The sequence below is a fragment of the Eschscholzia californica genome, unplaced genomic scaffold (genome assembly GCF_041429995.1).
Source record: "Eschscholzia californica isolate CP2 unplaced genomic scaffold, dmEscCali1.0.p SCAF_3, whole genome shotgun sequence".
Lineage (NCBI taxonomy): Eukaryota > Viridiplantae > Streptophyta > Magnoliopsida > Ranunculales > Papaveraceae > Eschscholzia > Eschscholzia californica.
In genome coordinates, this window is record NW_028238420.1 from 27,919,885 (window position 1) to 27,945,073 (window position 25,189).

General features: G+C 35.6%; 3 protein-coding genes across 11 annotated transcripts; all 3 read right to left on the reverse strand.

Annotated features, from left to right (window-relative positions):
• Positions 1-1,414: 1,414 nt before the first annotated feature.
• Positions 1,415-5,562, reverse strand: LOC147549325 (E3 ubiquitin-protein ligase RGLG1-like). 7 transcript variants are annotated; one of them, XM_086667740.1, is made up of 11 exons: positions 5,368-5,562; positions 3,940-4,205; positions 3,536-3,761; positions 3,325-3,438; positions 3,142-3,239; positions 2,901-2,980; positions 2,713-2,818; positions 2,502-2,629; positions 2,290-2,422; positions 1,757-1,813; positions 1,415-1,684 (listed from the first exon to the last, which is right to left on the reverse strand). In XM_086667740.1, the coding sequence occupies exons 2-11, from the start codon at positions 4,162-4,164 to the stop codon at positions 1,604-1,606; spliced, it is 1,248 nt and encodes a 415-aa protein (XP_086523866.1). In that variant the 5' UTR covers positions 4,165-4,205; positions 5,368-5,562; the 3' UTR covers positions 1,415-1,603. The 7 variants fall into 7 exon arrangements, with proteins under 7 accessions (XP_086523866.1, XP_086523868.1, XP_086523867.1 ...); XM_086667742.1 differs by having other exon boundaries at positions 3,940-4,214; positions 5,368-5,475; XM_086667741.1 differs by having other exon boundaries at positions 5,312-5,413.
• A 6,201-nt stretch (positions 5,563-11,763) lies between these two features.
• On the reverse strand, positions 11,764-14,806 carry LOC147549326 (uncharacterized protein At4g26485-like). The gene is made up of 4 exons (XM_086667744.1): positions 14,636-14,806; positions 13,334-13,614; positions 13,037-13,235; positions 11,764-12,195 (listed from the first exon to the last, which is right to left on the reverse strand). The coding sequence occupies exons 2-4, from the start codon at positions 13,563-13,565 to the stop codon at positions 11,901-11,903; spliced, it is 726 nt and encodes a 241-aa protein (XP_086523870.1). The 5' UTR covers positions 13,566-13,614; positions 14,636-14,806; the 3' UTR covers positions 11,764-11,900.
• A 3,234-nt stretch (positions 14,807-18,040) lies between these two features.
• LOC147549327 (putative glycosyltransferase At5g03795) lies at positions 18,041-21,356 on the reverse strand. Of its 3 annotated transcripts, XM_086671328.1 has the most exons (5): positions 21,070-21,340; positions 19,629-19,834; positions 19,210-19,558; positions 18,776-18,905; positions 18,041-18,440 (listed from the first exon to the last, which is right to left on the reverse strand). In XM_086671328.1, exons 1-5 carry the CDS (start codon positions 21,232-21,234, stop codon positions 18,418-18,420), a joined length of 873 nt encoding a protein of 290 aa, XP_086527454.1. In that variant the 5' UTR covers positions 21,235-21,340; the 3' UTR covers positions 18,041-18,417. The 3 variants fall into 3 exon arrangements, with proteins under 3 accessions (XP_086527454.1, XP_086527451.1, XP_086527452.1); XM_086671325.1 differs by having other exon boundaries at positions 18,041-18,905; positions 21,070-21,356; XM_086671326.1 differs by having other exon boundaries at positions 18,041-18,905; positions 19,629-20,468; positions 20,751-21,340.
• Positions 21,357-25,189: the final 3,833 nt, after the last annotated feature.

Sequence of the window (25,189 nt, forward strand, 5' to 3'; positions counted from 1 at the left end):
CTTAGGGAATTGAGAAAATACCAATAGTTGCTATTTTCGACTATTTCCCTAAATCTTATTCTAAAGGGTGTTTTAGGAAACCTAAAAGGAGGTGGATTCTTATTAGGGTTCTATATAAACACTCTTAGGGCAGAGAATAAGGTGTGGAATTTCTCTCTAAGCTTTCTTACTCTACCACATCAAGTAGAGAGGAGAAAGTGAGCTAATTCCCATTACTATCTTCTAGTCAAGCAAGAAGAAGGTCTTCTTATTATCCAACCACCATTGGTGTGCTAGCTATACAACAAGGTGGGAGATCAAATTGATTGCTCGTGTCCCAAGTAGAGGAGCTACACTTGAAGCTCTTGGTCTTCTTCAATCAATTCAACTAGTTCGAGGGAAAAGCGATTAAGGTAATCTACTATCTCCATTAGATTAATTACTAGTTTTGCATGTGATCCTGGGAATACTAGTGTAGACATTAGATGTCATATTTCCGCTATAAACACTAGTAGAAGGGTGTAAATCCCAAAACTGCCTACCTGTACGTGGGCAAATCGGACAATATATTGGAAATGTAGTTAACTGTGTTTTTTGTGAAAATGTGGAAACTTTGACTCATATTACGCTTCATTGCAGTTTTACCCGCACTATTTGGTTTCACTTTAATATCAGGGTAGACAGCGTAAACAATGTGCAGGAATGGATCATGGAGTGGAAAAACTTTGAACCAGAGCAGCAGTCTCTTTACGCCAAAATCTTATGGTTCATCTGGAAAGCTAGGTGTGACCAATGTTTTTCTTCGAGAACCCAATCCCCGGTACAAGTGATCAACAATATACAAGGTTCAGTTGTTATCCAGAATAGAAATAAAAAAGAAACGCTCCAACAAACTTCACTCCATTGGGTGCCTCCAGAACCTCCTTTTCTGAAATGCAACGTGGATGCTTCTTTTAAGACACTTCTAGACCCCGCCGGTTATGGCGGAATCATACATGACGAAAAGGCGGAATTTATCATCGCTAAGGCAGGTGCGATCAGAGGCCAAACGGCGGAAGAATGTGAAGGTCAAGCCATACTGAGAGCTATAAAATGGGCTAAGGAACTTCAGATTACTCATCTCCATATGGAAAGTGACAATCAAAACATCATTCGGTACCTCAACAATGGTGGCAAGGCAATAGATTGGCAAACAGAGACAATCATGGACAACATTCGGGAGCTCAAACACCAATTCGTCTCCATCAGATTCACCCACATACCTAGAGAACTCAACAAATGGGCTGACAAACTGGCAAAGTGGGGAAGGAAAAATAATAGAAATAGGACTTGGAACTCCGTAGGCGAGCTTCAGAAGGATTTGGTTGTGTAATTGTTATGGTACTCTTGTGTCTTTATATTATCTCTCCTTTCAACAAAAAAAAAACTAATAAGGTTAGTATTTAAGTTGCCCATACGAGCCTTTGTGAATTATTAGACGAATACATATATTTCTTTTATTTACAAGAGACATCAATAGAAACAAAAATCAAATCTGAAAACGCAGAGAAATTGTAAATTAACTAAGAAACTCTATTGTCTCGAAAGTAAAAGCAAAAACCATTTAAGCCATCTGAATAGTTGCTTAGAAGAGTCTTATCCTTGTTTGTATATAACTTCGGCAGATCGGGCAGACAGTTAAGTCCTTTCCACATTCATAACACGTCTGCGTAAGAACATACAAATATCCATCAAAGTTGAAACTGAAGTTCAAAAACTGAAATGCTTTGAAAAATACCTGATGCCCACATCCAAATGCAAGATCCTTCGAGCTCACGAAACAAACTGGACAGTGCTGTTTCGCAAACAAAAATACATCATTTACGGATGCAAAAAGGTTTAGCAGTAGCAGGAGTATGAACCAATATTTAAATTACATCAAATGAGACTCTTACGGCTACAGATTGTTATCATTTTCATTGGAAAAATTACCATATAAACTGACATTGACTAAACAAATATTAGACAAAAATAGAAGAACCGTAAAATCCAAAGGTGGTTATAAAGCAAACTACCGTATATCGGTTATATTGGGTGTGGCAAATATCGGGGTTTTTCAGATAATGAAAGAAATGGGAGAACTAGTGTTATTTCCATCATAATAGTGTTATTTAAACATGAATAAGGACATCACGTCAAAAATACAGTCGTCACTAGCAATTTTTCTCAAATATTAGGTCCGATCATGATAAGAAATATTCACCGCCTATTTAGGACAGACTAATATTATCAGATGAAACTGGATATATACGTACAGTTAACTTAAAATACCTCTTTTTGTACATCTTCTACAGGGGGTGTTGGTGTACTGTAATGAAAATCGGCACAATTGAAGCTGTTCGACTGTCGGTAAGTCTTAGAGGGAGTTGGTAGTGCAGTCCTCCATCTAGTCCCTCTTCTACGCCTGTAAGAAGTTAACCTAGATATGAAACTTGTTTGTTAATGCGAAAACGGCGAAACAGTAAAATGATTTTTTAACATACCCCAAGAGCTGAAGCTCCAAGGTTGCTTTGTACTGTGAAGGTATTTCCATTAGCGCTGCTAGAGCAAAATCGGTTTCCTTCTTGGCGGTAGGAACATTTCGGCTCATAATCTCCGTCGAATTCACAAACTGCAAGGAAAAAATTCATCACAGAATCAATTCTGAGTGTCTATTTTTCAGCTCATAAACTTATACTAGTTCAAATTAAAAACCTGAAAGTTATCGAAGGAGCGAGAAGGAATGTTATCATCAAACTCGTGCATCATGTCCCAAGGTCCATCACCAACACCAACCAAGACAATTGACAATGGATACTCACTAGAATAACAAGGATTGAAATCATTAGTCGAAATGCTAAATAATGATTATATCGTGTATTTTTGGGATAGTTAGGGGTTACCTTGCTTTAACAATAGCATCGACTGTGTCTTGTTCTTGAGGGCTTAATCGTCCGTGTTCTGTATCGACGCTTCTAGTCACCTTTAGCACCATCGTAATAAAAAGATCATGTATAATGTTGTCAGGGGTGAAAGTCAGGGTGTGGCGAAAGGCAGGGTGGGGGCGGAGGAGTGAAAAATTAGTGGGCTCGACAACCATCAGAGACATCATAAGAAAAATACATAGAAAAAATTATGACTAACTTGACCATCTGCAATTATGAGGAGGACATGATATTGGCCGCCACTATTCTCGACAATTCCAACAGCCATTTCAATGATTGGAGCAAAGGATGTCGGGCCTGTCATGTGGTAAAAAATTGGTGTTTTCAAATAAAAATTTGAACGAAATTAAGGTTAAGAACTTAACAAAACCTACACAAGTACCTGCAAGGCGAAGTTGTGGAACTAATTCCCTATAACGTGACAATGCTTCTTCGAAACCATCACATGATCTTTGATCCGGATAAAAGCTAAACACATCTTTATCATGCGTAGATGCTACACGAAAAAAGAATAAAAATAAAAAGTATTTGATAAGATATAAAATGTTTTCCGCAGAAGATTCTATCGAATTGATTAGAGTCATTAGACTAACCATCCCCAAATCCAAAACAAGGTATAAGGTTATCCTCGTCGAAAGCTGATAGTGTTCTTCCAATAATAGATATTGCTTGTTCATATGGATTAGGAGTGGTTCCAATATGATGTAAAGACTTATGGTTGAATGATCTAGCTCCTGTCCATTCGTTACTCTTCGTAAAATCAATACCAACGATCAGATTCGAAGACTCCAATCCAGCTTGAGCAAGTGCTCTTGTCACCTAAGATGCACAAAAGTGAGAACAATTACCCTACCACCAACTGGTAAAATGAACTAACATGAAATGCAACAGAGAGAGATAAATACTTTGATTTACTATCTCGGTAAAGAAACAAGCCTAATTTCATCAACTCTTTCAATTAATATTTCTTCATTTGGACAGAGAAGTAATATGATACCTGATCTAACGAGTGATAGTTATCGTCGATTCTAGCATATCTTGAATTTGGTCTGCCTCGACCATCTGACCGTACATTATTGGAAGGGGTAGACGAGTAATGTGGGGAGCCGTGTGAAGATGTTGGTCTATCATTGAATGATGATTGAGGGTGGTAACTCTGTGTCCTCGATTGAAACGATGATTGCGTGTGGTAGCGTCCACTTCTCGATTGTTTCCCTCCCATAGTTGGTTCGTGTCTCCCAAACACTTAAAAAATCTTTTTCACTGCAAGGCCTGACAAAGATTCACTATCGATTTCATAACAAAACACTTTCTCGAGAGTCGACAGGGATGGTGTTTTTAGGCTGATACTGATATATAGATACAAAAACAAGGATCCTTAGGAACATAACTGAATATAAAACTAGAACTACATGATATAATTCATAACTGGTAAATCCTCGAAAGCAAATAACTTGGGAAGTTAAAGCTTATAGCAGGAGATGATTACAAAACGAAAAACCTAAAATCCTAACAAAGAGAATATGTTTCAATAGAGTAGTAATCGACAAGTCATTCTTAGATGTGATGAAGTTTTATAGATTTTCGAGTGGTCCAATTAGCAAAACCTTGCCTTACTATCAAGTCCATGAATTTGAAATTGCTCAATAGTTATCAAATTAAGATAAAACTTCAAGTAAAATCAATTGATAAAATTAAACGATAAGTAAAACAAGAAATAATACTCATGAAAATAAGGAAAGATCTAATTGGAACGAAACCGAATTATAGTTCATATTTTGTAATTCAACAATAATAACATCCACAGATAACTTCAAATGAACTCACCGAATCAGAAAAGGAGAAACCCAGATTAAATCTTAGACGAAGAAACAAGATAGTACTACTAAAAATATGTCTTTGTGCTATGGAACTAAATAAGAAGATTATGATTGAAGATGGTCAAAAAGAAGACAAGTTCAAAATGAAAAACCCTAAATAGATTAATATAATCTGATAGCAACATATGTACTAAAATAATCATGTCATGATGATAAGAATCAAAATAAAATATGTAAAGAAACAACCATCAACCATAAAACCCTAGATTTCAAAATGTGAAATTTCCTAGGAAAATAAGAATGAGTGAATCACTAAGTTGCATTTTGTAAGTCTTGAATGAAGTCAATTAGAAATTCTAGTATATTGTTTGTGGGGTACTACTCTTTACCTACATTTTTTGTTTGTATAATTCCACTAAGAAACACCAACAAGAAAAAAAGTGAATGAGACATAGTGGGTAATGTGAATTCTTGATAATCTTTTGACAAGAAGAATTGGATTAAATTAATCATTGGAGAAATGTTAAGAAAATTTTGCCAATCTCTTACAATTTTGATGGAGATGACAAAATAGGGTTGAGATCTTTTGTTTGCAGTTGTATTACCTTCTTTCTAGTTTCTCTCTCAAGAAACATTACAGAATTGAGGATTGGGATTGTCTTCTTTGGCGGGTACTACTTGAACAAGTCTCAACTGCCAAATGCCTTATCATTGTTTTTGGATGCTAGTAAGGGTTTGTTCCCTTCTACTTGACCAAATCAACTAAGAAACACATGTTATTTTGTGTCTAAAAATTGCTCATTTGCAAATGATTGGACTTTTTAGTTAAAGAAGATTTTTGTGAACATGAGAGATGAGCCACATAAGTTTATATGTTCATACAAATTTAGGATTTGTAGCTATAAATTTACTTTGGCATAAAAAAAATATTGATATAAAAGATAAAGTTGTTTCGTCTTTGATCTACAAGATAGGAGAACTTATTGTGAGAACAGTCTCACATAGGAGAAGGGGTATCCAGCAACCAAACATATAATGTATAGGTCCCCTGTAAGAAATCTCTAAGAACTCTAATGTTTATTTTTTATTCAATCAATCATCTTCTTCTTACAAGCTAGTATTTATACAATTTGTGAATAAAAGAAGAAGAAGAGAACTAAAACAGAAAATAGGAAAATAGTTAGTTAGGCAACTAATTCATGATTAGTTGTAACTAACTTTATTGTTATGTTTCTTGATTTCAGATTAATAGTCAAAGTGGAGTCAATATGTATTGACTGACCAGAGATGGACCTGAAGTCAAGATGGACCTGGTCAAGACAACTTCATAGACTTGACCGAAGACTTTGGTCAAGATTGACCCGAGTATATAAAAGGAGATCATTTTGCCCTAAATCAGATTCTTCACTTTCTCTTCATCTCTTCGAAACCCTAGTTCATTTTCTCTCTGAAACCCTAGTTTTACAGCCCCCCTCAAACGAATGATCACGAGGTCTTATGAATCATGAGTTTGTTTCTAAAGGAATCGAAGAGATCATAAGAGACACCCTTAGTGAAAATATCAGCGATCTGTTCTTTCGTGGGAAGATGATGAACCACCAGTGTCCCATTCGCAACCAAATCTCGAACGTAATGGAAATCCACTTCAATATGCTTCGTCCTGGCATGAAATACCGGATTCGAGGCCAAATACTTCGCACTGATGTTATCACAGTAGAGATTCATCGGCTTCTTCAAAGAACAGCCAAGCTCGTCCATCAGGTATGATACCCAGACCATTTCTGTTGCTGTATTTGAAAGTGCCTTGTACTCAGCCTCTGTCGAGGATTTAGCGACAATAGCTTGCTTCTTAGAACACCATGAAACAAGTGTAGTACCAAGAAACACACAGTACCCTCCTGTGGACTTTCGAGAGTCAGGGCAACCAGCCCAATCCGAGTCAGAATAGCCTGTTAACGATGATAAATCGCCATGAGAAATTTTGATTCCAGATTCCATTGAGCCTTTAATGTACCTTAGAATCTTTTTTACTAATACTAAATGACTTGATGTTGGTTTGTGCATGAACTGAGCTGCATAATTGACGGCAAAGGAGAGATCTGGTCGAGTTAAAGTCAAGTATTGCAAGGCTCCTACCAGACTCCTATATTCTGTTGGATTTGAGAGCTCAGCTCCATCTGTAAGTGAGACCCTTTGCCCAATTGATACTGGTAACTTTGAGGGTTTGGAATCCAATAGTTCTGCTTTCTTTAGTAATTGAAGTGCATACTTGTTTTGTGTGAGTATCATATATTTTTGTTGATGATGATAAGCCACTTCAATACCCAAAAAAATATGAGAGACTAGCCAAATCTTTCATCTTGAATACAGTACTCAAATCAGCTATTAACCCATTTAGTTGGCTGTCAGAGCTTCCTGTAAGAATGATATCATCTACATACAAAAGTAGCACCATTGTACCTGTGTGTGACTGAAATACAAACATGGAATGGTCTGTCTTGCTTTTATGAAAACCATATGAATACAAAAATGTGGCAAACTTTGTGAACCATGCTCTGGGTGCTTGTTTGAGCCCATATAGAGCTTTATGAAGATGGCAGACATAAGATTCTTTTCCTTGTTGAACAAATCCTGAGGATTGAACCATAAAGACAGGTTCATCCAGTGTGCCATGCAGAAAAGCATTTGACACATCTAACTGTTTGATGAACCATGACTTGGTAACAGCTATAGTAAGCACTATTCTGATAGTATTTGACTTAACAACTGGACTGAAAGTCTCTGCATAGTCAATACCTTCCTGTTGGTGAAATCCTTTGGTTACAAGTCTAGCCTTGTACCTTTCAATGCTGCCATCACTTTTCTGTTTAAGTTTGAAGACCCATTTGCAGCCTAAAACATTCATGGTCTTGTTATATGGAACTAAAGACCAAGTTTTATTGTCTAAGAGTGCTTGATATTCTTCCTGCATAGCCTTTGTCCATTCTATGTGTTTGGCTGCTTCTTTGTATGTTGTGGGTTCAGTGGGTAGATTTAAAATGGACAAGTATGCAACATTTAAAGTGTGAGGGGATGTAAAATGAGCCACAAAATCAGAGGGTAGTTGTTTACTCTTGATTATGCCATTTCTTCCTCTAGTAGTGACCTGACTAGTCTGCTGAATTTGAACTGAATCAAGATGAGTTGCTGGTGTACTAGTTCTAGAACTAGAAATGCCCAATGAACTTGAATCAATGTTTCTAGGGACTGAATTAGTTGGTGAACTAGTAAAGTGACTAGGTGTCCCTAATTCAGTAGGAGTAGGTTGGTTAGGAAGCAAATGAGGAAGAGGCAATGAAATATGTGGGTGTATTTGCTGATCACCACTAGATTGTGTCTTAGAGATGTTGGCAAAAGGAAAAGTGCCCTCATAAAAAATGACATGTCTAGATATGTAGAGTCTTTTACTAGATGGTTCATAACATCTATATCCTTTGTGCTCACTGCTATATCCCAAGAACACACATGAAATACTCTTTGGGCTAAGTTTATCATGCCTAAGTACTCCTAGGTGTGGAAAACAAGCACAGCCAAAGACTTTGAATTGAGAATAATCAGGGGATACTTGAAAGAGAACCTCATGTGGAGAGATTCCCTGAAGTTGTTTTGTGGGTATCCTATTGATTATATACTGCAGTATTAAAAGCATCATACCATAGAAATTTTGGTAAATTGCAATGGAAAGACATAGCGTTACCTAATTCAGTAATATGTCTGTGTTTCCTTTCTGCTTTCCCATTTTGCTGTGGTGTATATGGGCAAGAACACCTGAAAATGATCCCATTTGTGTCTAGATACTTTCTGAAATCCCCCTGTTTCAGTTCTGGAGCTCCATCAGATTGAAAATATACTATCTTTTCCTTCAATAGATTTTCAACAGTAGCTTTGAAGTGAATGAAACACTTTGTACTGTCAGACCTAGCTTTCATAGCATATATCCAGCTATGTCTGCTAAAGTCATCAAGAAATAAAATGTAGTACTTAGCACCATTTGGAGTAGCAATAGGTGCTGGACCCCAGACATCACAATGTACCAAGTATAGTGGTGTATTTGTAGTAGTAGTAGAATCCTCAAAAGGAAGACATTTACTCTTACCCATGACACAAGAATTGCAGAATATTTTATCACTTGTAGATGATAGAGAAATCTTATTTTCATGATGTAATTGTTTAATAATACCACTGTTTGAATGTCCCAACCTAGCATGCCATATATCATAATGTACTGCAGTTAGAGCTAGGTGTGCTGAGACCATTCTATCTTGTAATATACTATTGTGAACTTCAATAGGGTATAGGTTTTGCTTCATAGGACCTTCTGCCAAAACCTTTTTAGACCATAGATCCTTGATGCTATAACCCCAAGGCAGAAACTCAACTGAGCAAGAGTTTTCTTTAGTAAACTTTAATATAGATAAAAGATTTCTTTTAAGATTTGGCACACACAATACCTTGTTTAGTTCAAATTTATGAGTAGCAGTAGAGAGTATAGAGGACCCTGTTTCAGTGATAGGTAGAAATTTCCCACTACCTACCATAACAGCTTCTGAACCTTTATAGGTCTGACTTGAGTTTAGAATAGAAGAACTATGTGTCATATGACTACTGGCCCCTGTGTCAGCCAACCAGGCTGTATTTTGAGTAGAATTAGATTCAGTAGCAACATAACATTCCTCATCTATATGAAAATTTGACTCACTGTCATAAAAGACATCATCTGATATATCATCTGTTATGTCACAAACAATTGCTGTAAGACACTCTTGGAAGATATCATCATCATTTGCACTAATATAACCCTGAATTGTATCATATGTTTCAGCAGTATTACATTCCAATAGTGCTTCATCTGCATATAGATATGATTGTGAATCTGGTGCATTTTCAGTATTGACTAATGATGAATCTTGGTTATCTTGAGACTCAGAGTGATAACCCATATGGGTTTTATTTGGTTGATATCTGAAAAAACATACACCAGCTGAGTGACCCCATCTTTTACAAATTCCACAAGGAACTTTTGTAAAATCAAAATCATCAGCTCTCTTTCCTTTGGATTGTGAATTTGCAGACACTAAAGAAGATGAAACATTTTCATTTTTTTTATTAAGGGCTGATGTTTATAGTAGGATGGAGATGGTTTGAAACCCTGTTTTGATTGTTGTTTTGAATGCTGTTGTTGATTATATCTTCTAACATAGTATGCCTCTTGGTCAACTTCTCTAGAAAGTAACCACTGTTCATGCTGAATGAGTCTTGATTTGAGTTGAGCAAGAGAAAGATGCTCATTATTAGCTCTTATAGCAATTGTGAATTGATCATAGTCAACACTTAAACCATGAATGGCTATTCTAACTAATTCAGACTCAGACACTCTATCATTGACAGACAATAATGAGTCAGAGATTTGTTTTAATTCTCTAAGATAAGTAGAAATAGTAGAATTCCCTTTTTTAATTGTTTGAAGTTTTCTTCTCAATTGATCTTTTTTGAGACTCTAAGCCTTCATTATTTGTTAGAAAGAGATAGTTCCAAATCTCTTTAGCTGTTTGAAGACCATAGGTATCATAATACACAGACTTAGAAAGAGTACTTTTGAGGTATGATTTTACAAAATTCTCTTTACTCCTCCATTGTTGATAGTCTGGATTCACTTGTTCTACTCCATGAATGAATTTAAGAGGTGGAGGTTCCTCAATAGTACCAGTTACAAACCCTAACAACTCATATGTGCTTAGAAGTGTTTCAATTTGATCTTTCCACATGAGATAATTAGAATCATCTAGTTTCTCAGTTATGAAACTAGTAACAGACGAAATTGGAGGCAAAGTACCTGGATTTGAAGCCATTTGAAGAAAGTTTTGAAGAACTGCCTGAAAAAACAGTAAGTAATCTTGTAACCTTTGCTAATTTGTCAATTAGCTTCTGAATTTTGATGAAATATTCTGAATTTTGTGAAATCTTCTGAATTTTGATGAAATCTTCTGAATTTTGTGAAATCTTCTAAATTTTGATGAGAAATGTTTGATTTTCTGAATGTTAAATGCTTTTGTTGATTGCGAGATAATGAATGTTCCTGAGTTCGAAGAGAAAACCCTAGCTTTTGGATCACAAGACCTAGACTGATACCATGTAAGAAATCTCTAAGAACTCTAATGTTTATTTTTTATTCAATCAATCATCTTCTTCTTACAAGCTAGTATTTATACAATTTGTGAATAAAAGAAGAAGAAGAGAACTAAAACAGAAAATAGGAAAATAGTTAGTTAGGCAACTAATTCATGATTAGTTGTAACTAACTTTATTGTTATGTTTCTTGATTTCAGATTAATAGTCAAAGTGGAGTCAATATGTATTGACTGACCAGAGATGGACCTGAAGTCAAGATGGACCTGGTCAAGACAACTTCATAGACTTGACCGAAGACTTTGGTCAAGATTGACCCGAGTATATAAAAGGAGATCATTTTGCCCTAAATCAGATTCTTCACTTTCTCTTCATCTCTTCGAAACCCTAGTTCCTTTTCTCTCTGAAACCCTAGTTCCTTTTCTCTCTGAAACCCTAGTTTTACATCCCCCACTCATTGCTAATTGGTTTTGAGTTGAATGACCACAAATCTAACACTTATCTCAGACACAAACACTAAACTGTTAGAAAAAGAGAAACGTTCTATTCGATAAACAGATGAATTGATTATTGATCACATTTGTAACACCAACCAAGAATTAACCTTTTCTTAAAGTCCCTTGGGAGATTGGGAGTCTAGCTCTTTGGTTGGTGAAATAGAATATAGTTGTGAATGGTTGCTCCATGTTGATCCAGTAACCTTATAGTTAGAGTCTCAGAGGAGTCAATTGAGCACCAACCTAGAGCAGGACCAAGCATGACCATGATGACACATTTATAAGGAGTGAACTTTTTCAATACAAGACTTGGTTTTGTCAATTCTAAATAAAACGAAATAAGCAAATTTCTCAATTTCATTACTATATGTTCGGTTACATATATCGTTCGATAAAGTCAGACTGTTGAGTTAATCAAATTTCTAATATCTTTGCTTCTGATTATGATCCAAGCCCACTAACTATTGATTCATAACTTAAGAGACAAAACTTGGATTAGTAGTTAGCTTGAACTTCAATGTAACAGAGTCTCCCAAATAAAACGATATGTCAGATTTGTTACCGTGTGCCCTTTTGTTAACATAACCAGGATAATCTTGTTTCCGGAATGGTAAACAATCGATTAATAGCAACCCTATCTTCTCTGCCTTCTTCTCTATCTTCCACTTATTATATGGTTCACCAGTCTTGTGAGTTATATGTATCTCCCCATTCTGTTTTATCAACTCTTTCGCATTCTTCAGAAATCCCTTTACTAATGATTTGTTCAATCTGCAATATAATCAATTACCACAAGACATTTAGCTCTTTTTTCGCATATTTCTTCACATTCCTACCACTTGGGTTATTTTTCATTTAGATCGAAAAACATGCAAAGTTGGAAATATTATTTGACGGATAGGTACTTCTTACATTACGAAACTTTTAACATAAATCTCTAGTTCAGCTCATAAACCTTCACAGGAGACTCATAGTGTGAGATTAGTCAGTCATATGTATGTGAGAATTGGCCCACATGGGAGAAAGGGTATCTAGCAATCAAGAATGTATTGTCTAGGTCTTCTCCACTCACTGCCAATTGGTTTTGAATTAGATGACCACATATTTAACAACATAGGGAAAATGTGATCTGGTAACCAATAAGAGGTCTCAGGTTATCGTGTTGTAGGTCCATTCTTGTAAGAGTTTGAATTGGGCGGTTATCTTGCTTATCACATCTCTATGTATCAACGTCATTGTAATGACTATTGTAGATCTATTCAATTTTCAAAAAAAAAAAAAGTGTAGGTCCTTTCTACTTATAGCCAATTTGATTTTAAGTTTTTGTTTTGTTGAAATAATTTGATTTTAAGTTAGATGACCACAAACTTGACACCCAGCAGACCAACTGTAGAATGGCGAGAATCCCAAACCCAAAAGAGCTTGGGGGGTTTGCGATTCCCTTTTCATTGATATCACAAATCAATAATGTAGGGACAAAATCAATCTCTACAACTCCTACTTAGTATCAAGTTACAAGATTGCAATTCTTGCTATTATCATATTCCTTAGAATCAAGGGTGTTGAGAGAGAAAGAAGAGAGTGGTGATTTTGAAGTATATGAGATACTTACTGGATTTGACAGTAGCTACCTTCTGGATAAAGAAAACCCACATGAGGGAAATTATAAACAATCCTATCAAACCTCTGAGTTTTGAGAAAAAAGTGTTGACTCATTTGATTTGCATTCACCCCAAGCAACACCAAACAACCCATCTCTTCCAGCTTCCTAACATTCCCAATTCCACAACTGTACTTCTTTACTAACTCCTCTATAAAACAACCCACATTCAGCACACAGATAACAAGTTTAGATATATATATAGAGAGAGAGAGAAGTTTAGAGAGAGAGAGGGAGAGTACCAAATACCTTGGGTATCTATAGTAGTTGAGACCATGTTGGTTGCTGCTGATCCAAAAGCTGTAGCTAAACAAAGGGAAAATGAAAAATCTCCTTCACCCACTAATAGTATTCTCTGAGATGTTGAATAATGGCTTATCCATATCTCTCTTTCTTCTTCTTCTTCTTCTTCTGTTTCTTCATCTTCCATTTTCTCATCTCCAGATTGATGAATTGTTTTCCAAAAGTATGTTTCTTCCATGAACAACTTGAAGAGAGGAAAGTTTTATTTGATGTGACAAAATTGGTCTCTGATATTTAGTGTTGTTATAAAGGCCAGGCCGGCCCGGGTTGGGCCCGGGACCGGGCCGTTCCGTACAGGCCCGGCCCGGCCTGGCCCGTACGGAAAACGGGCCTGGCCAACCCGGGTTCTATTCCGGGCCCGGGCTGGGCCTATGGTTTGGGCCCGAAGGGCCAGGCCCGGCCCGTCAAAACTTTTTTTTTCTTTTTTTTATTTCATTCCTTATTTTAAAATTTTCATAGATAATTTAAAAACATTCATTTTCGAAAAGATCTATCCAACAAAATCGTTCCTAAAATATTCATTTCCATAAAATATTTTTGAAAAATCTTTCCTAACTTGTTAATTTATCTGTTTAAATCATCCTCTATATTATTTCCAAAACGTAACTTCTGAAATCACTCTCACGAAATCTTTTCAAAAATCTTTCTTAAACTTGTTAACCTTAAATCATCTTCTATTTATATAAATCATCCTCTACTAATTAGTTTCAAAATATAATTTTTAAAATCATTTCCCAAAAATCTTTTCATAGAATCTTTCCTAAACTTATTAATTTATTTATGTAAGTCACCCTCTATTTATTATTTCCACAAAGTAATTTCTAAAATCAATTCAAAAAACTCTTTCTAAAAATCTTTTCTATACTTATTTATGAAAATTATATCCTATTAACTATTCCTAAAATCTTTCCAAAAGTCATTTCTAAATCATGTCATTATTTATAGAAAATCGTCTCTAAAGTTTTAATTTTTTATATTCAAAATAAACAATAGATTTGTATTTTTTTTAATTTAAATTTTGATTTTTCAAATATTTTAAAAAAAAATATATTATAGAGAATCCGGGCTGGCCCGGCCCGGCCAGGCCTGGGTCTATACCCAGTCCCGGGCTGGGCCCTTGTATAACCAACCCGGGTTGAGCCCGGCCCGGAAAATTTTCAATCCGGGTTGGCTAGGCCCGACCCGGTTACTGGCCCGGCCTGGACAGGCCCGGGCCGGGCCGGGCCGACCCGGCCTTTTAAGCATCACTACTGATATTACCCACTGACACTTCATTAATTATGACACAAATTTCAGCTTTTTTACTCTTCTATTTTGACTTCGTATACGACGATATGGCATCGGGGATATACATTAACCTTTGGTAGCTCAAGCGTTGTTCAACCTTCCAAGTTCCAACCCTAAGAGCCCTTGCCATTCAAATAAGAGTCCCATGGATCCTTCAGACCTTCACTATATAGCACTCCACTCTAATGCTTATTAAACATACGCCCATTTCTCTTTAGTTGAACACAAATGATAGTGACACCGATTAGTTACTAGGGGTTGAGCAAAAGCCCCAAAATCATGTGGGGGATGGGGACCTAATCTGCTCGGTCTACTACATAAATTCGTTGCAGGTCCAAAACATCTGTGTCATGTCAGCTAGAAAATGAAAATTACAAAATTGGATGTACTTTACATGATATTTACCCATTTAATAAAATCTCGTGCAGATCAAAGAAATGACGTACATGACATCTTTTCTGGTAAATTACATATGTGTCATCCACTAAGATAATGTCATTTTTTTTTCTTTCTTAAAATTGAAATATCTCTCTTTAAAATTACTTTTCTGTTTTTTTCTCCCTCCAAATCCTGTTTTCTATCTATTTTTAACCAATTTCGAATTTCAGTCTCTTGTTTTCTCTCCATATTTTTTTTCTTTTAAACATGTTTTCTCTCTCCAATCTTAACTACTCTCCATCTCTTAAACTTTTTCTCCTTATTTAATAACAAATTTTTTTCAAAGATCATGTAATGTCATGGACACTTCTCTATTTAAAGTACATAATAAAATTATACATTCCTTCTAAAACGTAAATTATTTTAATGAAAATTCATAGGATATTTTGTTATGTACAATACATAATAAAGTTTACTATACATTCCTTCAAAAAGGTAAATTATTTCACCGAAAATTTATAAGACATCTTGTTACGTATTGGACATTTTATTTTGTACTAGAAGTTTTTTTTATGTACTGGACATTTGTTGTTATTCGATCTGGGTTAAAGTTACCAGATATTTTGTTATTCGATTTAAATTTTAAGAAACCCTAGATCATGATTTTAGAGTTTTAAGATCCATGAATCCGAAATTTCTCCAAAATTCGTAAATCTCTGTTTAAGAAAAAAAGAATTCACCATTAACTTTTCACTGAATCTAACTTCTCCAAATTTCTTTACCATTAGATTTCTTCTAAATATTTCTTCACCATTAAATCTTTATCAAACTCTTCCAAAATCAATAATCCCGGATCTAATTTCTTCGCCATTAAATTTTTTTTTATTAAATCTTTATTCTTCAATATATTCACTATATTAGAAAACCCCAGATTTATTTTTCTCTTCTTCTAAGATTCATCTATTGTTCAAAAATTCTTAGAGAGAGAAAGTAAAAGAAGATACAAAAGAGAAGTAAAGAGAAGTGAAGATTAATGGTTTTCACCTTAGTTGAGGGAGATAAATCTCGTCCAAGGGCTATTGAGGAACAAAAAAAAGAGGAAACAATGTACTTTCTCTGACATTTGGACCTGGTTTGTATTCATGGTTATTTGCTGGGTTGGGTTCTCGTTAACCCCTCAAACTTTGGCCTCCAACCCATTTTTCCATTAATTATAAGATTTTTTAAAAAGAAACTTAATATATAAAGATTCATTCTGAAGACCTCAATTATCCACAATAATATTTTCTATATTAAAATGAAAACTACCTTTTAGTAAATATCACCAAAGTAATTTTTAATTTTATAAAGTGTTTCAGTGGAGATTTCTTTTGATTATACGATCTTAATAGTGTCATTTATGAAAGAGAAACTCAATTGAGACTCCACACATAGGATGACACGGGACTAACTTTAATAGTTATAACGCTAGAAGATTTCATGTGTGTATAACAAGACGAAAAATTTGATCCAAACTGAAGGAGATGTCCTTCGACAAAGATGACAAAGCGCTCAATTTGTTGGATAGGACAAATGATGAAGAATATCAACAAATCCAATCGTTTTAAGGACGTGATATTTAGCTAGAAACCAACTATGATCGATTACTTAGTCGGATGATTCGTTGGTAACTACGATCAGATCCTACAACGGGTTACCCCAAAGAGTGCCACATCGGTTGGAAGATATGACTAGAGGGAATGGGAGTGAAAAAGGGCTTTGATAAAACCCGCCTAAAAGTGCATAAAATGGTTATGGAAAAGCCTGGAGAAAGATCGAAAAAGATAGGAAAAAGTTGGTCGGGGCCATGGCCTGGTCATGCTAAGGCCGAGCTCACAATGGCCTAGGCCAGAGCATGGTCGACCCGTGAAGTGCCCTTGCCGAACAGACTTCAGGAGTCCCAAATAAGACAAAATTCCATCTCGGAAATCTTCTCAAAGTGGGACATTGAGTCTATTCTTTACTGTAGCCATTATTGTATCTTAATTTGATTGTGTTTCTGACTTTATGAGTCTCTATATAAGGACCTCATTAGAACAAAATTGAGTGGGAAATTCTCAAGAGGATTTCTGTCTCTGGCTACATTAAGCAGAAGACACAAATGGAGAATTGCTCCCAGCTATCTATTTAGTTTAAAGAAGCGGTTCTTTGTCTTAACTGTTGATGAAGATCCTGGCTGACCTAAAAGACAGGAGATCAAGTCAATTGCTCGGGTGTTTTAATTAGATGAACTGCAATTAGGAGATCTTGATTTTCGGAAAAAACGATCAACTTAGTCTGTGGGAAAGCTATATCAGGTATATTTCTATCCAAACTAGTTCATTATTAGTTTATGCATGAGATCGTAAGCAACCTAGTGTAGACGTGTAGACGTATAGACGTCTTAGCTTCCTCTTGGAACATTAGGAGACTCCATATCCCAACAAAAACTCTTTCTCCAAAGTTTTCTTCGGTAAAAAAGACTCAATCAAATTTTCTTTGTCCAAAACTCCTTGTATCATTGACACTTCGATAAATATCTCCTTATCTCTTTACTTGTTCTGATTTAGGGAATAAAAAAATCCTATCCATGTTTGTTCTTCAAGCTTCTCTTCTTCCTGCACCTTCATTCTCAAATCTTTCTTTTTCTTATTGAAAGGGAGGATGAAAAGTTCAAATTCAATTCCAAACGTTCTTTCGGCATTTTGGTAAAGATGTGTTTGATAAAATGCCTCGATGAGTTCGGTTCGCTGTGATTTTTCATGACAGTTTGTAATGGTATGCAATCGTTTGCAAACAACTTGCAGAGGTTTGCAAATAGTTTCTAATGGTTTGCCAACCATTTTCAAATGCTTTGCAATGGTTTGCAAGCTATTTTACAAACACTTTTCTATAGTTCCAAACTCTAGTTCAAAACTCTAGAGCGAAATTCAATTAAGCATATTCAAACTCTAAATAAGTATTTCTCTCGTAAAAATAGCATTTCTTTCCCGGTTGTAAATGACAGCTTATATTATAAAGAATACATTGAAGGTTATGATCAATGCTCTAGATTTCTTTTCTAATTAGATGTACAGTTGATGTTACAAAAAAAATGTCTAAAGAAGGCGTGTGATTTTTTTTTTTCCGCTGTGTAGCATGAAGTTAACAAAATTTTATACAAGTACAATTTTTATTCGTATACTCCAAAGTTTAATCTTCTAAGCCAAATAGAATGAAGGGTCATATGAAAGAAGTCGAATCGGACTGGAGGGTCGTTTACCATAAAATGCCTTTGAACCAACTTCAAATTCTTCATCATCTCCACATACTTTGTCTCAGATATACCCTTCAAAATTATCTTAAGTTTAGGGATATCTATCACTGGAACCTGAACCGAAAACGAGTTCCAATTAAGAACATCACTGAAAGGAGGCACGTAATTACCAGAAATAAGAACTGGAACACACTCATAGTAGATTGATTCGACGATTCTTGGACTTGCTACTTGATACCCGCTTGGGCAAAGACAAAACTTGCTCCTCCTCATCATGCCACTATATGATTTTCCTTCGGGAAGGCGTTGATAGACGAGTATTTCATCATCTTTTTCTTTCCAATAGTTTAATAGTTTCATTCTGACATCCCCGTGTAGTTGTCCAGCAAAAAATGCGAATATGGAACGACTAGAAAGCGGCATACCATCTATTAAAATGGGTAAATTACCTTTTCGAAGATTGACATCTGGAAGTGATGCATCTTTTGAAGGTTTAAATCCTTCGGAGATGTTCGCATTGCATAAAACCCGTATTGAATTTTTGAATAAATTGGGAATGTACGATGACATTCTTGGGCCCTGTAATACAAATCCATGAATGAAAAAGCTTAGAGACAAATACAACAACTTTAACCAAAAATGAAACTAGAAATATAGTTTCTACGTGCTAGAGAATGAACCTCTTTCACTTGTGTACTAGAGCAAATAGTTGTGGTAATATTGATAGAGTTTCATTATGTACCCTCGGTGTGTTCACTCCTTAACGGGCGTGCAGGACAAGCCCTAACGGGCTTGCAGTCAAGCAATCCTGCCACTATTTGCTCTAGGGTACAAAGAAATACAAGCACCCGAACTCTTTAAATCAAGACTTAAAGCAACTTACCCAGTCATGGCAAGAAAGCATGCAATGATCGGCTCCAAGGGTTTTGTTCCAAAAGGGATATTTACTTGAAATGAGATCGAGATAGTCGACCAAGACATGCTTTAAGGGACTAATATCTTGAGAATCACGAACATAAAGGAGACGAACCATCTTGGTGACAGTAAAAGGGAGGAAGTATACATGGGCCTGATCAGGATCAAGTGTTCGGAAATGATTACTGAACTCTATCCCTTGGATGAACATTCCTTCTGTTGAGTAGATACCCTTGTAAGGACCATCATGAAATAACGGTGGGTTTCCCTCTTCATAAACAAAGATCTTAAACAATTTCTCCATTTCTATGTAACTCCTACATGTTATAGTCAAAATTTAGGATGAGGTGCATTTCAAGGTACCTTAAGAAGCTTGGAAATACTTACTGAAAAAATTCGTAACCGTTATTATAAATTGTTGCTTGGGGATCCAAATCTAGATCTTCTTCGTAGAATTTTTGGTCTCGAGCTGCATTTCTTATTCTTGCTCGAGAACGTGCAAGACCTGCTTCAAGCCTTTTTAAGTTACTGAGTTTCTTTGGTCTAGATAACAAAACTGAACGGGAAGTCTTTTCTGATCTTATTAACTTGCCCTGCACCCAAAATAAAAGAAATGAGTTGCTAGCGTGCTTTGGGTGTTCGGCACGAAAAATGGAAAAAAAGAAGCTGATTTATTATAGAATGGATTCAACTATCGCTGCCCATCCCAACTAACCAGTGAATTCATCTTCAATTAAGTTTTTGTGTGAAAATTACTCAACTAGTATTGGTTAAAGTGGTTCACAATCACCACCAAACATGAACAAGCCAGTACAAGAAGAAGGTTCATACTTCTAGATATAACAAAAACCTTTCATAACAATGAGTAAATCCCTAACAAAATTTTCACGACATTTCAAAATTTGAATAATCTTTCAGTACTTTCTACTGGTATATCTCTTATATAGTGTAAATGTTCGCAGAACAATATATATGTTTATACTTTTCAATCATATGTCATTTATATGTTTGTAAATTTTTAAATAGATTTGGCACATTGGTGTTGCATACGTTTTGACCTCTGGTTGCACATTGCAACACCACATTTCAATGTATGTTTCTTCTTCCTACTTCACATCTTCTTGTTAATTGTCTTCAAAAGCTCCAGAAATGAATGCAGTAACGAAGAGACCTAAGTTTGAGTTAGCGATGGGCGACTGAAAGCTTTTTTCGTCCGGACATTAATAACTATAGAAACTCATTTCATTTGGAGAGTGTTCTTTTTATTCAATTTGATTGTCTTCTTAAATTTTTTATGTAGCTTCGAGACAAGCATTAACTAAACGAAAATCATGAGTTGATTATACCTCTCTGAAACTACGATAAAGAATTTCCGATGTTTACGATTCTTCAAAGTGTTTTTAGAAACTAACACCTAAATGTATATCACTACCAACTCTATTTTTTCTAGCACTACTCTAAATTCATATGATATCATCATAAAAATTAAACTTAACGACTAATGATCACTAACTAAGCATTCTAATGGACCATGTCCAATTGCCTTGAAAATTATCAGTGAACAAAAATTTCTTTTTTTCTATTGACAAGATTAAATAACTTCTATTATTTTATTTATAGTAATTGAATAGAAAAACCTTAACCTAATTCTAAGTGATAGAGGGTAATGGGTATAATTAGTATAAGCTCATTAAATTCTGATAGAACTCAAATCAAAATCTTAAGTGAACAGTATAAAATGTTAATAGAGAGCAATAATAACACACCAAATTGAGACAGATGGAAGAAATCGGAACATATAAAACAGAGGGTATGGTAGAAATCTTACAGGTTTTTGAATTAATGATGATGAGGATAAAGAAATAGAGAACCAATTTGAAGAGTTCTCTCTCCTAACAACATATATAAACACAGATCCCACTAATAATGGAAGAATTACAGCAAATAAAATCATTCTTGCAGTTATATATGAAGGATGGAAAGAAACACCCATCTCTCTCTCTCTCTCCCTCCAAAGAGGAATTGTGATAGTAAGAGTGCTCAATTTCTCTCTCTCTCTCTCTATCTCTGTTTAGATCAATCCTAGGTTGGAGTGAGATATATACCTAATTAATTAGGGAGAATTACTGAAACCCCCGACTTTTGATAATGTGTTTACTGAAACCCCCGACTTTTATTAGTAATTACTGAAACCCCCGACTTCCGTTAGATTTAACGGTGTGATGCTGTTAGAGGGAGAGAAATGACCAAAAGGCCATTTACTAAAATCGGACATGTGGAGGGATCATAAAACGCGGGCGCCTTACACACAATACCAGGGCGCTTATATCAAAAGTCTTTCTTCTCTCTTGCCGGCGTCGCCATCGAAACCAGGTATTCTCCCTCTCTCTCTCGTTATTAAAACTTTATAAACATGATCACTAACGAAACTCAGATTGTTCTGCAAGTAATTAGATATATTTAAAAACCTAGAATCATCTTTTTAATTAAGTAAATTAAACCCTAGATAGAGATAAAGAAGAAAAAGGTGTGAGAATCCATTAACCCTCCTTCTTGTTTGTTCTATTAAACCCTAGATAGAATACCTAGAGTCATATTTCTGATTAAGTAAATTAAACCCTAGATAGAAATAAAGAAGAGAAAGGTTTGAGAATCCATTAACCATCCTTCCTGTTTCTTCTATTAAACCCTGGATAGAAATAAAGAAGAAAAAGGTTTGCAAACTTTATAAACATGATCACTAAGGAAACTCAATCTATTAGCCATCCTTCCTGTTTGTTCTATTTCTTGATAAAAATAAAGAAGAAAAAGGTTTTCAATCAATTGTATTTGTACCATTAACAAATAAGACAATGTTTTAAGATGACAATTGCATCAAGAAATCATATTTTATTCGTTCTCTTCACTTTTAGTTTTTTGTGGAATTGATGGTAGTTTTTTGTTGAACTTGGTGTTAGTTTTTTGTCGGATGGATGTTAGTTTTTGTGAAACGGATGTTAGTTTTTAATGAAATGGATGTTACTTTAATGTTCGGAATGGTATGTAGAGTTTGGTGAAGAAATATCTTTTTTTTTTTTTTAATTAGAACACACGTACACATAAGAACTACAACTACTAAAGACATAAAATGAAATTACAAATACTAAAACATAACAACTACATTTTTATGCCATCTTGACCCTCCATTTTGATACTGTCCACTCATTATCAGAAGTCGGGGGGTTTCAGTAATCTCAATTAGTAAAGATGGAGGTTTTAGTAAGGGGGCAAGTCTGTTAGAAAAGTCGGGGGTTTCAGTAATCAGATTATCAAAAGTCGGGGATTTCAGTAAGAGGGTAAGGAAGTAATATTGAAAATATGAAAGTTAAATCTAACGGAAGTCGGGGGTTTCAGTAATTACTAATAAAAGTCGGGGGTTTCAGTAAACGCATTATCAAAAGTCGGGGGTTTCAGTAATTCTCCCAATTAATTATTGGCGACTTTGTAGTGTCTGAATTCATTTGTGACACATGAGGGAGAGTTGTGTGTTGTTGGGTTGGTAGGGCACATACCCAGTGACAAGTTCCCCCAAGTTACTTTAAAAGTTATTATTGTATAAACGTGTACAGTTTTACCATTTTTTTTTTGTGAAAGACATATTAAAATTACGTCACAAGAGGAGCATTACAATACATATGAGACAAAAGATAAGGAACATTTTTTCACATTTTCGATCTATTCTTTTTTCGTGAACATTTGGCCAGCTTATCCGCCTGAGTGTTGAGATTGCGGTTGAATTTGACGCTGTTAAGTCTATGTCTGATTTCCTTGACCTTGATTTTCCTGATATGAATCATTGATTACCATTAAATCTTGTGTCTTGGGTTTTCCAGATGTTGGACTAGGTTCATGTTATCGCTTTCCACTATGACTTCTTTATATTGATTTTCTTCTGCCGATAAGAGACCTTGAAATATTGCAATAGCCTCACTTTCTTCGGTGTTTATAGTTTGATCCGTGTTAACTTTAGCTTTCACAAATTTAGATTGAAAATCATGCACTGTTAGATTGGTTCCAATGCGATGCATCAATATTAATTTTGATAAAAGGTGATATAGGGGGTTGCCATTTTGCCAGGGAGGTTGTTAAACTTCTTTTGGGGTTTCTTTAATCTTTGGAAAGGCCATAATGATTTTTATAATAGATTGCGTAGTATTTATCGTATGCTGAAAGCAGTGATCACATCTGACTTTTCATATGTGCTAAGGTATGGTAGCAAAATGTATGTGATTTGCGGTGTAATTGGTTTGAGTAGGATCTTGCCAAGATAGAATCCATCCTGATACCGGTTGAATATTAGTAGATAGAATATTAAAGTGAAACCATATACTTTTCGCTAAGGGACAATGTAATAATGCATGCTCAATACTTTCGATTTCCATACAATTCGAGCAGGTATAAATGTTTCCTATAAACTTACCTACACGATCACGTACCGGGAGTGCTTTCGTGCATATTTTCCAAATACACAGCTGATTATGGGTCATGCTGAGGTGTTGGTACATGGATTGAACCGAGAAATAACCTGATTGAGAAAGAGTCCACTTCATTTGGTCGGGGCCTTCACTTTGGAGGGGAATCGCTTTAATGAGGTTGCATGTGTGGTCATCAAAGTTTGCACTTAGAATGGAGTCATTCCATTTAATGTTAGTGATAAGCTGAGAAACTTTGACGAGCGTCGAGTGGTGAATGTTATGAACTGGACTACTAATACTGGGGATCCAATGATCCTTCCAGATATTGATGTTTTGCCCTGTATGTACTTCCCAAGTAATCAGATTCTCAATAAGGTCATAATGCTTTCTGATAACTTTCCAATTTCAAGAGTGGTGAGATTTCGTTGGGTCCGGGGTATTAGAATGCTGAAAATATTTAGCTTTGAGGAATTGGACCAAGGTAGCAGATGGATCTGACTTGAGTTTCCATGCTAGCTTGCTGAGGAGAGTTGTGTTGTCAAGATATGGGTGATGAATACCCAGCCCTCCTAACTTTTTGGGAAGACATACATATGACCATGCTTTAGTGCATGTACCTTTGGACTTTTGTTACCAGAATGACTTTTGTAAAGTCACAATGCTTTTGCTTATACCATAGGAATGGGAAAGCATTGCATCTAATAGCGGGGAACGGTCGAGGCTACAACAAAGATCACTACTGTACGACCAGCTTAGGACAGGAATGAGTGGTTCCATTTGGAAAGTTTAAACTTAATTTGATCCAGAATATTATTAAACACCTTAGTTTTCTGCACGCTGATAAAAAGTTGAGCCCCTAAGTATTTCTCGCAAGTGGACGCATATTTGACTTTGAGGGTTCTCACGACAATCCGTTTAAACTTAGGATGAGAAGTTTTGGAGTAGAAAATATTGGATTTGGCGTAGTTGATAGTTTGACCAGAAGCGGAGCAGAAGAGATTTAAAATTGTTTTAAGATTATGGATGTTTTCGAGTGAGTTGTTACAAAAATGATGCAGTCATCAGCGAAAAGGAGATGAGAGATGGTGAGATTGGGATTGATGGTGGGAAGCCAATGAATTTTCCATTTTCAGGGTTAGTGGCGAGAAGTCTACTAAGTCCTTCCATAGCAATAGTGAATAAGAAAGGCGATAGAGGGTCACCTTGCCTAATGCCTCTCGTGGGTAGAACTTAGGACATGGACGACCGTTAATGAGGACAACCATGGAAGAAGTAGGAATGCAGTTAATTATCATGTTAATCCAATGTTCCGAGAAGCCTAGTTTCCTCTAGTTTCCTCATGATGTCAACCAGGAAGGGCCATTCGATCTTGCCATATGCTTTAGACATATCAAGTTTAAGGCCAGAGTAACCTTTCTCTCCTTTCATCTTCTTGAAGGAGTGAATAATTTCCTGCCCGATTATGATGTTGTCAGAAATCCGTCTACCTGAAAT